Below are 15,577 nucleotides of genomic sequence, written 5' to 3'. Positions count from 1 at the left end.
TTGGGCGTGTGTTCCTTGGAGCACATGTGGAGGTCAGGGGACAACTAGTCAGTTCCCCCCTTCCTTGCATGGAGGCCTTTACTTGATGCGCCATCTTCCCTCTGACCTAGCTCTTCAGGGCATAATTTTATAAGAGCATCAGTCACCCAAGTTTTAGATTTATATCAACCTGAGTGTGTGTGTGTGTGTGTGTGTGTGTGTGTGAGAGAGAGAGAGAGAGAGAGAGAGAGAGAGAGAGAGAGAGAGAGAGAGAGAAAGAGAGAGAGTGTGTACCATAGTATGTATGCAGAGGTCACAGGATGACTTGTAGGAGCCATTTTCTATCAGATAGGTTCAGAGGATGGGATTCAGGTCACCAGCCTTTGTAGCAAACATCTTTACCCACTGGGCCATCTTGCCGGCCCTCTATCACCCTCCTTCAGAAAGGGTGCTGTCAGTCTGTCAGTGTACAGTGCGAGTCTCAAACGTTTGGGTTCTTAGTACAACATCTGCGGTGACTCAGGCTGGCCTTCAACTCACTGAGTGGCCGAGACTGCTCTTGAAGTTCTCTTCCTCTTGTTTCTTCCTCCCAAACTCTACCTGGACCACCCTGAGTGTCAGATTTGCTCTCCATTACTAACTAGTAATGCCTCACACTTTTCTTCTTCCTTCCCCACAAACAGCATAATAAGTGTGCCACTTACTCTGTGGGGATGCAGAAAACTTACTCCATGATATGCCTGTCCATGGACGATGACGACAAAGCTAAGACCAAGAAGATCTCAAAAAAGCTCTCCTTCTTGAGTTGGGGCACCAGTAAAAACAGACAGAAGTCGGCCAGCACGCTGTGCCTCCCTGAGGTGGGCCTGGCAAGGCCGCAAAGCAAGAAGAAGCTCCCGACTCCCTTCAGCCTGCTCAACTCCGACAGCTCTCTGTACTGAAGGGAGGAGCGGGAACAGGTCGCTCGGCAGCCTCCACCGTCTAACCACCCATGCTGTGATGGCCTTGCTCTCCAACCCCATCTTTTCACAGTGTAAACTTGGATGTGCTTGTTGTGAATGTGAAAGAGAGACCTCTAGAGATTGGTGGAAAACCCAGCCGCACAGGGATTTTCACATTGCTGCAGTTATTTATTCTATAAAATAGGGCATAGAAGAGCCTGGATGTTTTAACTGTTTTTTGGTTTTCCAAAATCGTGTTCTCTGTGTAACCCTGTCTGTCCTAGAAGTTGCTTTGTAGATCAGGCTGGCCTTGAACTCAAGAGATCTATCTGCCTCTGCCTTCCGAGTTGCCTTGTAGACCAGGCTGGCCTTGAACTCAAGAGATCTATCTGCCTCTGCCTTCCGAGCGCTGGGATTAATGGCCTGTGCCTCCACCACCCAGCAACTGCTATGGCAGTTTTTAATGGCTGTGATTAAGATATTCAGGCACTGTGAGAGATTAATTGGGACCACCTACTTTGGTACTATATCCGAGTGTTTTGATTTGGATAATAGTGACTTCTTAACCTCTAGTTCCAGTGACTCTTGAATAGAAGCAGGTTAGAGGTGTTAACTAAAACCAGGCTGCTTGGAAGATGTCCGTGAGTTTGAGGCCTGTCTGGTCTACAGAGTGAGTTCCAGGACAGCTGGGGCTACACAGAGAAACCCTGTCTCAAACAAACAAAACTGGAACAGGCTGCTTTAAGTACTTGGGAATTCATAAGATGAAATGGTACATCTTCTGTCATTCCTGCATAATTTGACTGTTCTTTCCCAGACAAAGCCTAGTACCAATCCTGCCTTTCCTTACTCCAGAATCACCTTCCCCCAGTGATATCATACTGACCAGTAGCTAACACAATGGCAGTGTTAGGAGATACCGTCTACAGGGTAGATACTATACTGTTTGATACTCAAAACGTTGCTCTTTTTGTTTAAAGTAGGAGGTATGTGACTATATATTTTAAGAGTCCTGGTTTAAGTAGTAGTTTCACAGTTTACAAGGTAAAGACGCAAACTTAGTCAAGTTGAAACCTCTACTTGACTTTGTAAGATGCATCTGCCAACTTGACTCTGGGGCTATAGGTTGGATGACACTGTGACAGAGTCACGGTTGACACAGTTTAAGCGATGTGCTTAAGGACATAGCCTGTGGATCTTAGAGAAGTAAGAAGGATTTAAATATTTTTCTATTGTGTAATATCTCGAGAACGCAAATGCCTTAAGGAAAGTGTGCCCACTATCCCTGGGGCTGTGTTTGTATAAATATTTAAATAAAGTCATATTCATTGTTTGAGTTTTTTGCTTTTATTTCATCTGAATTATTTCTTCCATATCATCCATAGCACAAAATCATTTTATTGTGTTGAGAAGGGAGGAAGGGGTTATGAGGGAGGGAAAGGCGTTTGTTGGCCCTGGCAGAAACTCCATAGCACAGGTGCCCGATGTGTGCGGAGAAGACCTGAGCCGTAGCCCTGACAATTGGGAACAGGGGCACTCCCTACGTAGCTCTAAGCCCTGACATCCGCCACCTGGACCCTCACAGGACCTCTCAGGGACAGAGGCAGGGCAAAGTACCTTGTACAAATCTGCTCCAGCTGGCGGCTGCTGAAAATGAGTCTCTGGAGGACGCCTGTGGGATCCTCTTCATCTTAGCAGAAAGTGGCCAGGGCCACCCGAGACCCCCAAGGCCCACCAGGTTGCTGCCTGGACAGACAACGAGGTCGGGTGACCTGTGAGCGTCATAGGTCCTCTCCTTGTCTTTAGCCTGTTGCCACTGAGAGAACTTTCTTTCTTCCTTTTTAAATATGAAAACCAGACGCTGTAGTTTGGAGTCTGAAGGCAAAGTCAGGTGCCGGGCTGCTGTCGCTTAGGCTGGGTGAAGAAGGTGTGGATTTGCTGTGCGACTGCGCGTCCCACGACCTCCTCCAGTTCTTGGATGGACGCGTTACTCAGTTGCTGGATGCTTGGAAACTTCTGGAGCAGAAGGGGGGCCTTGACCTTCCCAACCCCTGGGATCTGCTGCACAGTTTGAACAAGAGAGAACTCAGAGAGCATGGAGTGCTTCTTCCTGAGGAAAGGGTTCTTGCTGGGCTCTCTGGTTTGTTCTAGAACCTGAATGGGAAAATTAAAGGAAAAGGGTGTGTGCGCCCTCTGGTGGACAGGTAGTTTTTTGCAACAACAACAACAAAATTGTGTGTGTGTGTGGTTCCCCCATGTCTGTGTGGCTTGCTTACTTTGTCACTTCCCTAGCTCCTTAAGACAGTTGTTCCATTTAGCTTACATATAAATAATGTAGCCCAGGATAGCCTCAAAGTTATGATCCTCCTGGTTCTCAGGGGCTTGAATTGTAGGCATATTCCATGAACTTGCCTCCCGACACTAATTAATTTATGCATTTTATTTGTTTGACTTTTGTGAATTTTTATTGGGGTTTGTCGTGGGTGGAAATGCTAGTTTACATTATTGGGGGGGGGAGGAGACATATATGCACCACAGCATGCAGGTAGAGCTCAGGAGACAATTTGTGGGAAGAGAATCTCTTCTTCCACCACATGGACTCAGGGATTGAACTCCGAGCCTCGGGTGGCAAGTGCCGTCACCCTCTGCACAACTTGCCAGCCCATGACACCTTTTCCTTTTCTTTTTCTTTTCTTTTCTTTTTTCTTTTCCGAGATGAGACAGGGTTTTCTCTGCATAGCTTGGCTGTCCTGGAACTCACTCTATAGACCAGGCTGGCCTTGAACTCAGAAATCTGCCTGCCTCTGCCTCCCAAGTGCTGGGCTCAAAGGCATGCGCCACCACCTCCAGGCTGACACTTTTAAAAAACATTTCCCAGACACTCCCAGCACTGCAAGTCTGAAGTCAGCCAGGGCTACAAAGTAAGTGCCAAGCCACCCCAGCTACACAGAGAGACTGGGATCAACGAGCAAACAACCTAAAGACTCGGGAACACAGCACAGGAAAGGAGGGAGGCCAGCACCGGCTGTTTTTGTTGGGTGTGTAGATTCACACAGGAATATGTGTTTGCACGCATATGGTGACCAGAGGTCAACCTTGGGTGTTCCTCGGGCTCCCTGGAGTTTGAAACAGGGTCTGTCCTTTGCCTATAGCTGGCTGATCAGGCTAGGCTGGCCGGCCAGCAAGCCACAGGCACCTGCCTGTCTCTCTCCCTGGGGGTAGAATGACAGGTATGTGTCATCACGCCCAGCATTTCCAGATGGGTGGGGTGGGGTATCAGACTCAGCTGCTTGTGTAGCAGCTGCTTTAACCACCAGGTCATCCCCCGGCCTCAGGTTTTTTATTTTTAGTTGTTTGTTTGTTTATTTGTTTGTTGTAAAGAGATAAATACAGGAAGCCTATACAGGGAAGTACTGAGCTTAGGCATAGGGTCAGGGATGCTTGTGATCCCATGGACCTGTGAAGAAACAGGAGGATCAAGAGTTCAAGGACAGCCTGGGCTACACAGGCTTTATGGGGCGTGGCATGGGTGGGGTCAGGAGGGGGGCATGGACACACACACACACACACACACACACACACAAAATGCCGCTGCTTAAACAATGGGACAAAGGGGCTGCCGGGAGCCATTTTGCCCAGTACAAATGTAGGATAATGGTGCTGCAGACCGCATCAGTGCAGCCTGGAGGCCAAAAGCAGAGCTCCAACTCACAGCCTTTGTTACACACAAAAGTTTCCATAAACCAGATGGAGGTGTCATTGGCAGAGTGTCTGCCTTGCGTGCAGTAAGTCCTGGGTTCAACCTCCGGCACAGCCTGAATCTCGCCCAGTGTGGTGACGCATGCCTGCGATCTCAGCTACATGAGACCCTGGGTCAAAATTTACTTTGAAGTCAGGTGTGGTGTCACACACCTTTAATCCCAGCACTTGGGAGTCAAGAGTAGGAGGATCTCTGTGAGTTTGAGTCCGGCCTGGTCTACATAGGAAAAAAATCTTTCTCAGAAAACAAACAAAACAATATTTTTTTTAAAAAAAATTATCTTGAGAAACCAACACCATTATAATAAAGGCAGGTTTAGTAAGTCAGGATCTGAGCTTCTTCTGGATGGGATATTATAAAGGAGAAGTCTGGTACTTACCAACTGGGTAATGAGGCAGGATGCTTCTGACTGGCTGGCCACTGGAAGCAGCACCATCCCAAGGTCTAGCACGGTAAACTTCTGGACTGCCGGGAAGTACTGTTCACTTAAATGGGTTTTTTCAACAATTATAATCCCTTGAAGATGTGCAGACTTCAAAAGAAAAGAGTAAGATCTGATAACGCAGCTCCTTTTGAGGTTCAGAAAGCTATCACTCAGCACTTGGGACGGTTGGTGAGAGGGGCAATGGGGATAGGAGGAGGTGCTAGATTTTAGGGCCTCTAATTCGGTACTTACATTTCTAAATCGAGCAAGTCTCTTTCTGTAGCCATGTCCGGCTACCAAATCTGCTTCAGTGATATAGAGAATGCAAGATTTGCTAGACAGATAAAAATCTGCTGATGCCAGACCCTCCTCAAAAATGAGTCTTACTTTTCCTAAAAAAAAAAAAAAAAAGACAAGAATATGAGTTTTTTAGAAATTCCAGATAACAAGGCAGCAGCAACAGCTAAAATGTATTTTTTTGTGTCTAGACTCATTTTTAAAATGTGTGTGTGTGTGTGTGTGTGTGTGTGTGTGCAGGTACCCTGAGAGGCCACGAGAGGGCATCATATCCTCTGGAATTGGAATTACAGGCAGTCATAAGCAGCCCAATGGAGATGCTAGGGATCTAGCCATCTCTAGCCCCAACCCTGCTTTTTGTTGGATTGAGACAGAGTTTCTCTGTGTAGCCATGGTTGTTCTAGAGCTCACTCTGTTGATCAGGCTGGCCTTGAACTCAGAAATCCTCCTGCCTCTGCCTCCTATGTGCTGGGATTAAAGGTGTGACCCACCACCACCTCACCTAAGCCTCCTTTTTAATAAAATAAAATGAAAGACCCAAAAATTTATATGTATGTTTTGCTTGCATGTCTGTGCACATGAGCAAGCCTAATGCCCCCAAAGTCCAGAAGAGGGGGTAGCCTGATCCCCCAAAACACCTTGTGGGTGCTGGCACTTAAACCAGGATCCTCTGCAAGACCAGCCAGTCCTCTTAACCACTGAGCTATCCTATCTCCAGACTCCTTTTATTTTAGTCTACGTAATTATTTTGAGACAAGCTCTCATAGCCCAAGCTGCCTTTAAACTTGTTATGTAGCCAGGGCTGGTCTCTAACTCAATGATTCTCCTGCTTCAGTCTTAGGAGTGCTGGGATTGCAAAAGAACATCACCATACCCAGCATTTCTCTCTCTCTTTTAACCTGCTGGGAAGAAAGGATTTTGATAGAAGACAGCCCACTGACCTTGCATCTCCTGAGCCAGTTGGGACCCGCGCCATTTTTCATTAGCCACAATATGCCCCAGTGGCACGTAGACCGGACCTGTACCACCAGGGGCGTTCCTTTCCATCCGTGGTTTTGGTCTAATGAGGAAAATGCAAGGTCTCACTAGAGCAGGCGCTGTTGCACACGAAGCTGATCCGGACCTCTTTTGGCAGGATCTGTAGAGTGGCTTTTCAGGCAATTAACTACTGAGTCTGAATTCAAGAAATTTATTTATTCATTTTCAAAATAAGACTGGATCTTATCATCAAGCTTGGCTCTGTACTGATAGTTAACTACTAGCTCGAACTAGACTTGAACTCAGCCGCCCAAGTGTTAAAATGACAGCTGGGCCCTACCACTCCGTGCTAAAACCAGGAGATTTCTGTTTTAGTGACTCCTTCCCTCTTTGTAAGCACCTCCCTTAGCGCTGGTGTCCTAACAGGACGCTTAGGGTGGCTCCTCTATTCGGTCCCTGTGCAGGACTACAAAGGCAGGGAAGCTCAATGCGCCTGGGTCTAGAAACTCTGTAACCCTCACCTGAAGCCCTGTCACTTCCGGGTTCTCATAGCCCGGGAGCCGGCTTTAAAAATTCTGACCGCCCTGGCCTGCGTTTTATTGGGTGAGATGCGTAGATTGGCGTCTACTCTAGCCAATAATGGAACGGAAGGCTCAGCCTGCTTCCTCACTGGCTGGAATTTGAATGACGCCTTGCTGGGTTGTCAAGAGCAACTGGTGGCAGTAAAATTGACTCTGATTGGCTAAGACTCAAAACAGAGCCAATGTGAGACGCGCTGGTTGTAAAGTCATTTTAGTCCCGGGAGCTAGACTGTGGGGAGCTGTGCGGGGCAATCTTCCAGCCAGTCCAGCGCTGGGGCGGCTCAGCCCGTAGCCCTCAGCCAGGATGCTTCTCAGCTTCCGCAGGAACCGCCGGAGCCAGTTCGTGAGTAATTCCAGGCCTTCATATGTGGTTAAAAAAAAAAAAAAGATTTATTTATAACAGTGATCTGTCTGGATGTATGGCTGCATAGCAGGAGAGGATGTCAGTCCCCATTACAGAAAGTTGTGAGACACCATATGATTGCTGGGAATTGAACTCAGGACCGCTGGAAGAGCAGACAATGCTCTAAACCACTGAGCCATCTCCCTAGCCCTCGTATGCAGTTTTTAAGGCCAGTGGTAGGAGCAAGGGGGCCACACCATCAGGGAACATTAAGTTCTGTAAACCCAGACTTCGTGTTCCAAAGAATCCGGAGTCTGCCACAGACAGGAATTTTGGCCTCCCTCTCAGGATTCTCCCCTTTGGCTGGGAATTCACCCCTGTCTTTCTGAAAACTGCTCCCTGGCCAGGTGTCCACACAGGGAAGTCATACTTGGTTCCTTCCTGCACCCTGCACTACCCACCATATTTAGCAGGGACATCGGGTCTGTCCACCAGATCCCACCTTCCCTACCCTGACCTGGCCTCTGTCTGCCTGGACTGCTTCTTAATCAGATGTTTTCTCGGTTCTCTGTTTTCACCTCTGAGGTTCCCCGAGATTTGCTGCCTACAGAGCAGTGGCTGAAACTTTGAAAACCACAGATCTGATCATGCCACTGCCCGCAGTAGAGTCCTCCACCCCACCACACACTTCACTAACCAGATGCACTGACATTTTCTGTTCCTTCTGTCTGGTGTGTCCTTCCAGATCTTCTTAAAGCCACTGTGTCCCTGAGTGCCACGTAGTGTCTTCCTGGTCTCATTCTCTGATGTCTTGCTGGTTTAATTTCTTCTTCTGTTTGGTATTGGTTTTGAAACAGGGTCTTACTGTGTAGCCCAGGAAACTCCCCATGACCCTTCCTGCTCTGCCTCCTGAGTGCTGAGATTACAGGCTTACACCATCACACTTGGCTTCTTACTCATTTTCTAGGATCATGGCTCCAGCAATCGAGGGGCACACACCCCATTCCTCTCACTACAAGCTGTTAATCATGTCAACTATATTTGTGGTGCTAGGGATTCATTTCAGGGCCTTTAGGCCAGGAATAGTATAGCATACACCTTTAAACCCAGCACGCTGGAGGCAGAGATAGGCAGGCCGACCTCTGTGAGTTCAAGGCCAACCTGGACTACATAGTGAGTTCTAAACTAGTCAGAGCTACACAGTGAGACCACATTTCAGGCACTTTTAGACTCTAGGCAAACAGTCTGTCACTGAGTTATATCCTCACTGTAATAACCTTTAAAAAAGACTTATTATAATTATGTGTGTCTCAAGTGTGAGTTTGTGCACTTGCCTGTAGAAGCCAAAGGCGCTGGATTCTCTAGAGGTGCAGTTGTGAGTCGCCTGATATCGGCGTTGGAACCAGGACTCAGTCCTCTGGAAGACATGTTCTTAACCACCGAACCATTTCTCCAGCTCCCAGGATAAACCAAAAATGACCCACAGATCCCTGGCGCCCTCTTTTCCTGGTCTAAGTCGCCTGCCATTGGTGTTTGGTTAGTCCTTTGTTCACAATGCTCCCTTTCCAATGCAGAGGCAGGAGCCATCTTTGAAGATCCATTCTTAATGCCTCTGTGCCTTTCTCCTAGGGAAAGACTTGAAGTTTCCTTGCTGGTTTCAGAACCCAAAGGGCTGGAGAGATGGCCCAGTGGTTAAGGGCACACGTTGCTCTTGCAGAGGACTTGGGTCCACCTTCCAGCACCTACATGCTGGCTCATAACCATCTGAGACGCCATTTCTAGGAGAGCTGATGTGCTCTTCTGACCTCCACAGACTCAGGCGTGCATGTGGTATACATACATCTATGCAGACAAAACATTCACACATACGCGAATAAGTAAAAGAAAGCAAAACAAAAAATCCTGAAGGTTGAACCTTTTGTGGGACAGTAATGGGCCAAGGTTATGAAGGGAAAGGTCGAAGGAGCTTCAACCCCGATTCCTCCTGGGAGTTGGCTGGCTTCCCACCTGGTGCCATAATGCTGGTAAAGGCCTTTCTCTCATCACCAATCCTGATAAGAATTTATCACTCCTTGTTTGACTGTCTAAGGGCTCTCACCCCTCCTCCCCACTACAGCCCATCCTACAGCTGAGTATGTAGATGAAGCCTCTGCCCTGGCCAGTGGTACACACAGCCACATAAAACTTGCCCCAGAGACCCTGGCCACCTCCCCAGGGGTATAAATCCAACCCCTCCCCAATAAATGAACCAGTTCTCCAAAGCTGTTCCTGGTTGTGTTCATTGCACGTGCACTCATATCCGACCACGACCCTGCCCTGCACTCGCTCACCAGTGCTCGGCTAGGTTCCCCTCTCTCCGGTCCAGCTCAGTGCACACCCGCCTGGCTACCCCAAGGGAGAGGCAGGCATGGGGTGGCAACCCTTCTTTCCTTGGGCTATTTTGATTTTTCTCGGCCCTTGACATTTTTCATAATCCTGTGTTCAACAACTGTGTGGGTGTTTTCCCACTCTATGCTCCTGAGGATAAAGACAGAATGTCTCTTCATCATCATTCATGGTGTCCTGCCTCTTGTGGGTGGTGAGTGGCCGGTGCCCAGAAAACAGAATGCACAGGGTTCAGAAACATCACTCCTCCGCCCAGTCAATCAAAGCGCGGTGGTGTCCCTTCTGACTTTCGTCAGAGGTAGGAGCTCTTTTTCCTTACTGTGCAACTTTGAGATAAGCCTCGGGGAGTCAGGCTCCTCCTATGAGATGAGTCTGTATACTCAGGGTTCGAGTTCCAGGGTCAATAAAGATAAGAAAGGCACCTGTTGCTCAGGATTGGGAAGACCTGGGTGATGTCACTGGGGACAGTGCCCTTATGTTGGAAGCCTGGAAGGTCATGCATGTTCAGTGTATCAATTACTTTTCTCGCTGGCTGGGACCGGACAAGAAGCAAGTTTATGGGAGTAGAGCTTTATTTTGGCTCCTGTTTTTGAGGACACATGGTCCATCGCAGTGGGGGAAGGTGTGGCCGCGGGTGGCTTCACGGTGACACACGGGGTGTGCAGCGGGTGCTTACTCAGCACACCAGGAAGCTGAGACAGAAGAATGAGGATGCCCAGTTGATCTTTCCCTCCTTCTTCCCTTTCTCTTCAGTCTAAGTCTCCCTACCCCAGCAGTTTGGTTCTCTTCATATTTAGCTCAGTTAGTTAATCCTCTCTGGAAAAGCCCTCCCACAGACACCCATTACGTGCTTCATAACACTGTAGGTGTGGATTAACCCAGTTTAGTTGACAATTGAAGGCAGGTGTGTGAAACTGGCAGCCGTGATGGCATGATGGTGTGCACCAGTGAGTGCTCTTGCCTCACCAATGGGGATTAGGAACAGCAACTGGGGTGGGGAGTGGCAGGGGAGGGGGGACTGCAGGAGGGGTGTGGTGTGTGGTGTGCATCTTGATCCCTATTGTGGCCTCAGCTTGGGAGGTAATGGTGGCACGGGACCCAGGTGATCCTCTCCTCCCAGTGACCTGCCTTGGGTTTCGTTTGTGCAGAACCACATCATCCATGGCTTCCTCCCGGCAGCCAGCATTGCTCCAAAGCCAGCTGTGCCACGCACACCCCCTCCCCGAAGCCCCAACCCTTCTCCAGAGAGGCCCAGGTAAGTCTCAAGATGAGCAGTGCAGAGGGAGGGTCACCCCGATGCCTGACCATCAAGTCCTGAACCCTGGAACTGATCCTGCTGGCCAAGAGGCCACAGGTAGAGGGCTAGACTAACACCTCTGCGGTAGTTACCTCTGCTCCGCGGTGCGCTCCTTCCGGCTTCTCTGAGCATCAGTGGACTTGCTTGGGGTCGGATACCTTCAGGAAGATGTCAGACAAGATGTCAGGATTGGATGCAGCTGGTGCCTATTAAATATAAAACACCGAGTTTAAATTAATCCTTCCGTTCTTCCTTCATTCCTCGCTTCCTTCTTTCCTCACTTCCTTCTCTCCTTCCCTCCTTCCTCCCTTGCTTCCTCTTTTCTTCCTGGGAGTGGACCAGGGCCTGTGCATGCTAAGCATGTGCTCTGCGCCTCAGCCTAGAGTCCTTCCAGGCCAACAGTACTTTTAGGAGAAACTGCACAAAAATTTCTTTCTAGAAACAATTCTGCCTTACAACAAAACAGAACAAAAATGACAATGACAATGACAACAACAAACCCTTCTTTGTGTTTAAGGAAGGACATATTCCCTTCCAGGAGCTGGTGTTCTAACCGCCTAGTGGTCAGTGTAGTAGACAGCCAACTCTTCATTCTTGGGACCACTGTCTAGATCTGCCAAGAGTTTAGACACTTGAAAACTTTAGACTTGTTTGTTTTCTATAGGGTCTTTCTTTGTGGCCCAGCCTGATCTTGCATTCAAAGCAGTCCTCCTGCCTCAGCCTCTCAAGAGTATGAGCCACTGTGCCTACCTAGTCTGATTTGTTGTTGTTGTCCTTTAAATTTTTATCTGTAGCCAGGTGGTGGTAGCACACTCCTTTAATCTGAGCACTCAGGGGACAGGCCAGTGGATGAGTTCGAGGCCAGCCTGGAGTACAGAGCGAGTTCCAGGACAGCTAGGACTACAGAGAAGAAAAACAAAAACAAAACAAAACAAAAATTATAAACAGTGTGTATGCCTTTGTTGTATATGCATGTATGTGAGCATTAATGTGTGTGTGTGTATGTGTGTGTGTGTGTGTGTGTGTGTACTTGGATGTGGGTACCCTTGGAATCTAGAAGAGGACATTGGGTCCCCTGGAGCTGCTGATAGGTAGTTGTGAACCACGCAGTGTAGGTGCTGGCCGCCAAATCAGATCCTCTGCTAGAGCAGTATGCTTTCTTTAACCCTCTGAGTCATCTCCTCAGCCCACTGTTCTGTTTTTAATCTGCAAATTGATTTGGTTATTAGCAATCAATAAGGGCTAATTCCACTTTAGAGGGCCAAAGAATCACTATGTGGTCTTTGGTACTGGTATATTCTGTGTATTTGATTAGATCATAAACTCTGAAGGGCTGGGAATAGGGCTTGGTGATCGAGCATTTGCCAGCAAACAGGAAGCTCCCAGATTCCATCCTTTACACTAGAGGGGGAAAGAACTCTGGTGTTCTAGTGTTTGATTTTGCCTGCAGCAGAGTCGGTCACACAGAGAGCCGTTTATTAGTGATCACTCTGTGCCAAGTAGCCCAGTGGGTACTGAACAAGCAGTGTCTCTTCCACCCTCTCAGTAACACCGTGGGAGGCCCTGTGGCCATCCCTGTTTTGGGTCACCTGTGAGGTTCAGTTATTGATCACTGCTTAGATTGTCATAGCAGTAGCCCCAATGGCAGGAAGGTGGTCTGTCCAGCTTGTCAGTGTTTGTCTTGTATCAGTGAGACTTGTGTTTATGTAGCCCGGGCATCCAGAAGGTTAGTTTTTCTTCCTTTATCAGCAAGACAAATGAGACAGAAACTTCGTGGTTAGCATGCTATGGGCTCGCTAGAAAGTCTTTTTCCACCAGGGCCTGATGGACCTGCTCATCTGATAAGAGCATGCACTACTCTTGCAGAAGACGTGGGTTCAGTTCCCAGCAACTACATGGGATAGGTCCCAATAGCTTGTAACTCCGGCTCCAATTTTTCTGGTCTTCTTGGGCACCTGTACTCACTGCACATACCCATGCACAGCTAACATTACATACACATAATTAAAAGTAATACAATTTTTAAAAGAGCCTAGTTGCATACTCTTGTAATTCCAGCACTCAGGAAGCTGATGCAGGAGGCTTGATTGTTCTAGGCTAGCCTGAGCTACATAATGAGACCTTGATTTAAAAAAAAAAATCATTATTTTAAAAACTTTTAAAGGTTTGTTTTATGAGGGTTTTGTTTGCATGTGTGTCTGTGTACCATGTGCCTGCTTGTGCACTCAGGTGAGAAGGGGGTGTTTCATCCCCTGGGACTCGAGTTACAGATGGTTGTGAGCTACCATGTGGATACTGAGAACTAAACATGGGTCCCCTGGAAGAGCTTCGTGTGCTCTTAACCATAGAGCCATCTCTCCAGCCTCTTAAAAAAAAACAAAAACAAACAAAAAAAAAAGCCCTTTTATTTCTGAAGTGATGGTGGAGCTATTTTGCACTGTGTGTGTGTGTGTGTGTGTGTGTGTGTGTGTGTGTGTGTGTGTTCCCACCACAGTGTGAATGGCAGTTACTTCACACTCTCTCCAGCATTTGGTTGTCAGTCTGTGTAGTTTACTCTGAGCCGGAAGCAAGTGGCCCCAGCCTGGGGAACAGGATCCTGGTTCTGAGCTATCAGTTTTGCCGTTAGTTTTCATCCACACTGACTCTGGAGGTTTTTGAAAGCAGTGACCAAGCGTGAGTAGCTGACCTCCAGAGCCTGTTGGGCGAGTCTCGTTGCCACAGCCCTGTCCACTTATGGGCAAGCCGCTCCTTGTCCGCTTAGCCTCAGCTACGTTTCTGCTCTCTGTCAAGAGAGTTTCAGGGTGAGTGTTACTGCTGTCCTCTTGTGGATGGCAGAATGAACCGACCTTCTGCTGTTGATTGTGAGAGCCATTCAGCCAGAAAGGCTGGGTCTAAGAGAGATCTTGATTAGTCTTGAAGTTTCCTGGCATCTTATGGGGGGTTAGTTCTCCACTCAGCTCCTCCCCAACGATAATCTACATGTTAATTCTTCAGCGGGCAATGGCTGGGTCTTCTCTAATCCAATTAAGTTCTAAGACTATCCACTGAAAGGTTGTATCAGATCCCACTGGCTGAGGGCTCGCCCCCTCCGCCCCGCCCCACCCCAGAGAACCAGACACAGCCCAGGTGGTTCTGCCTATGTTCTGACCCGAAAGCAAGCTGCTCTTCTCACAATCCTGTCTCTATGTTGGATTTGATAAGAGTGCTCACAGATCTTGGGAACACTTGATGCAAGGCACAGCCCCTGGAATAAGAGCTAGTTTATTCTGAGTCGGAAGTGAGGAGCCCTGGCCTAGATACAGGGTCTGAGCTCAAGATGAGTGGGCCGGAAATATGGATTCTGGTTACCTTGAATGCTATACTTCAGTGGAGAAGAGAGTAATTTGTATAAGTCAGAGAGCAAAAGGAAGTCATAGATCAGTGCATTTACCAAATACAGTGGTAGAGACATTGGGGAGGCAGGCTACTGCCGAGCGTGGGTGGCCTGTAGGTTTCATATGGAGGCTTACAGCTTTCTTAGGGTTTGTGGAAGCCACCGCTCTCTCAGGCTCAATAATATGTCCCAAGAGTTTCCCAAAGGCACAAGGAGATTAGGCCAGATCGGAGGTTGGTTGTAACTGGCTGTGAAGTCTTGTCAGCTTTTGGTCTTGAAGCAATCCATCTCTCTAGCCACAGCCCCTATCAGTCCGTCAGGTCTTCCACACAGATGTGGCTTCTTCCGAGGCCTTGATTTGTGTGTTTTATTGGTTTATAATGGAGGGTGTTTTACTCTTTGTTTTGATTTTCTTTGAGGTAGGGTCGCCCAGGCTGGCTCCAAACTCGTGATCCCCCTCTCTCAGTCTCTGGTGTGTGCCCCCATGCCTTGCTTTATAAAGGATGTTTTAAAGGACACAAATCCCCTTCCTGGAGGTTCTCACATAGTCCACCATCCGTAGGCTGCCCCCATCCACACCCTCCCCCCATCCACAGCCTCCCCCCCATCCGCAGCCTCCCCCCCATCCGCAGCCTCCCCCCATCCGCAGGCCGCCCCCATCCACAGGCTGCCCCCATCCGCAGGCTCCCCCATTCGCAGCCTCCCCCCATCCACAGGCTGCCCCCATCCACAGGCTGCCCCCATCCGCAGGCTTCCCCCATCCGCAGGCTCCCCCCATCTGCAGGCTCCCCCATCCGCAGGCTCCCCTATCCGCAGGCTCCCCCCATCCACAGGCTGCCCCTATCCGCAGGCTCCCCCATTCGCAGGCTCCCCCATCTGCAGCCTCCCCCCCATCCATAGGCCGCCCCCATCCACAGGCTGCCCCCATCCGCAGGCTCCCCCATTCGCAGCCTCCCCCCATCCACAGGCTGCCCCCATCCACAGGCTGCCCCCATCCGCAGGCTTCCCCCATCCGCAGGCTCCCCCCATCTGCAGGCTCCCCCATCCGCAGGCTCCCCTATCCGCAGGCTCCCCCCATCCACAGGCTGCCCCTATCCGCAGGCTCCCCCATTCGCAGGCTCCCCCATCTGCAGCCTCCCCCCCATCCATAGGCTGCCCCCATCCACAGGCTCCCCCCATCCGCAGGCTCCCCCATTCGCAGGCTCCCCCATCTGCAGCC

The 15,577-nt window shown here is 49.2% G+C and overlaps 3 protein-coding genes across 7 annotated transcripts in view; 2 read left to right on the top strand and 1 right to left on the bottom strand.

The window, feature by feature from the left end:
* Rhpn2 (rhophilin Rho GTPase binding protein 2) overlaps window positions 1-2,253 on the top strand; it is a 60,574-nt gene extending 58,321 nt beyond the window's left edge. The window contains exon 15 of the mRNA XM_052165487.1: window positions 663-2,253. Within this exon, the coding sequence (XP_052021447.1) occupies window positions 663-920 (258 nt within the window). The 3' untranslated portion in view covers window positions 921-2,253. The remainder of the gene's footprint in view (window positions 1-662) is intronic.
* On the bottom strand, window positions 2,245-6,932 carry Faap24 (FA core complex associated protein 24). The gene is made up of 4 exons (XM_052165497.1): window positions 6,343-6,932; window positions 5,357-5,496; window positions 5,060-5,212; window positions 2,245-3,074 (listed from the first exon to the last, which is right to left on the bottom strand). Exons 1-4 carry the CDS (start codon window positions 6,446-6,448, stop codon window positions 2,808-2,810), a joined length of 666 nt encoding a protein of 221 aa, XP_052021457.1. The 5' UTR covers window positions 6,449-6,932; the 3' UTR covers window positions 2,245-2,807.
* A 227-nt stretch (window positions 6,933-7,159) lies between these two features.
* Window positions 7,160-15,577, top strand: part of Cep89 (centrosomal protein 89) — a 47,176-nt gene continuing 38,758 nt past the window's right edge. For all 5 annotated transcript variants that reach the window (XR_007974645.1, XM_052165463.1, XM_052165455.1 and 2 more), the window contains exons 1-2: window positions 7,160-7,303; window positions 10,837-10,943. Coding sequence is in view for 4 of the 5 variants with exons in the window: in XM_052165455.1 (XP_052021415.1) it covers window positions 7,265-7,303; window positions 10,837-10,943 (146 nt within the window). In the remaining variant the exon portion in view is untranslated. The remainder of the gene's footprint in view (window positions 7,304-10,836; window positions 10,944-15,577) is intronic.

Source organism: Apodemus sylvaticus, chromosome 1, assembly GCF_947179515.1.
Source record: "Apodemus sylvaticus chromosome 1, mApoSyl1.1, whole genome shotgun sequence".
In the NCBI taxonomy this organism is placed as follows: domain Eukaryota; kingdom Metazoa; phylum Chordata; class Mammalia; order Rodentia; family Muridae; genus Apodemus; species Apodemus sylvaticus.
This window is presented reverse-complemented; position numbering and strand designations above follow the sequence as displayed.

Excerpts from the sequence above, each read along its gene's own strand:
- Faap24 (XM_052165497.1), bottom strand. The coding sequence starts at position 6,448 with ATGGAAAGGAACGCCCCTGGTGGTACAGGTCCGGTCTACGTGCCACTG. Across the intron at positions 5,497-6,342 it reads ACTGGCTCAGGAGATGCAAG|GAAAAGTAAGACTCATTTTT; the intron begins GTCAGTGGGCTG and ends TTTTTTTTTTAG. Across the intron at positions 3,075-5,059 it reads CCTGCCTCATTACCCAGTTG|GTTCTAGAACAAACCAGAGA; the intron begins GTAAGTACCAGA and ends TTTCCCATTCAG.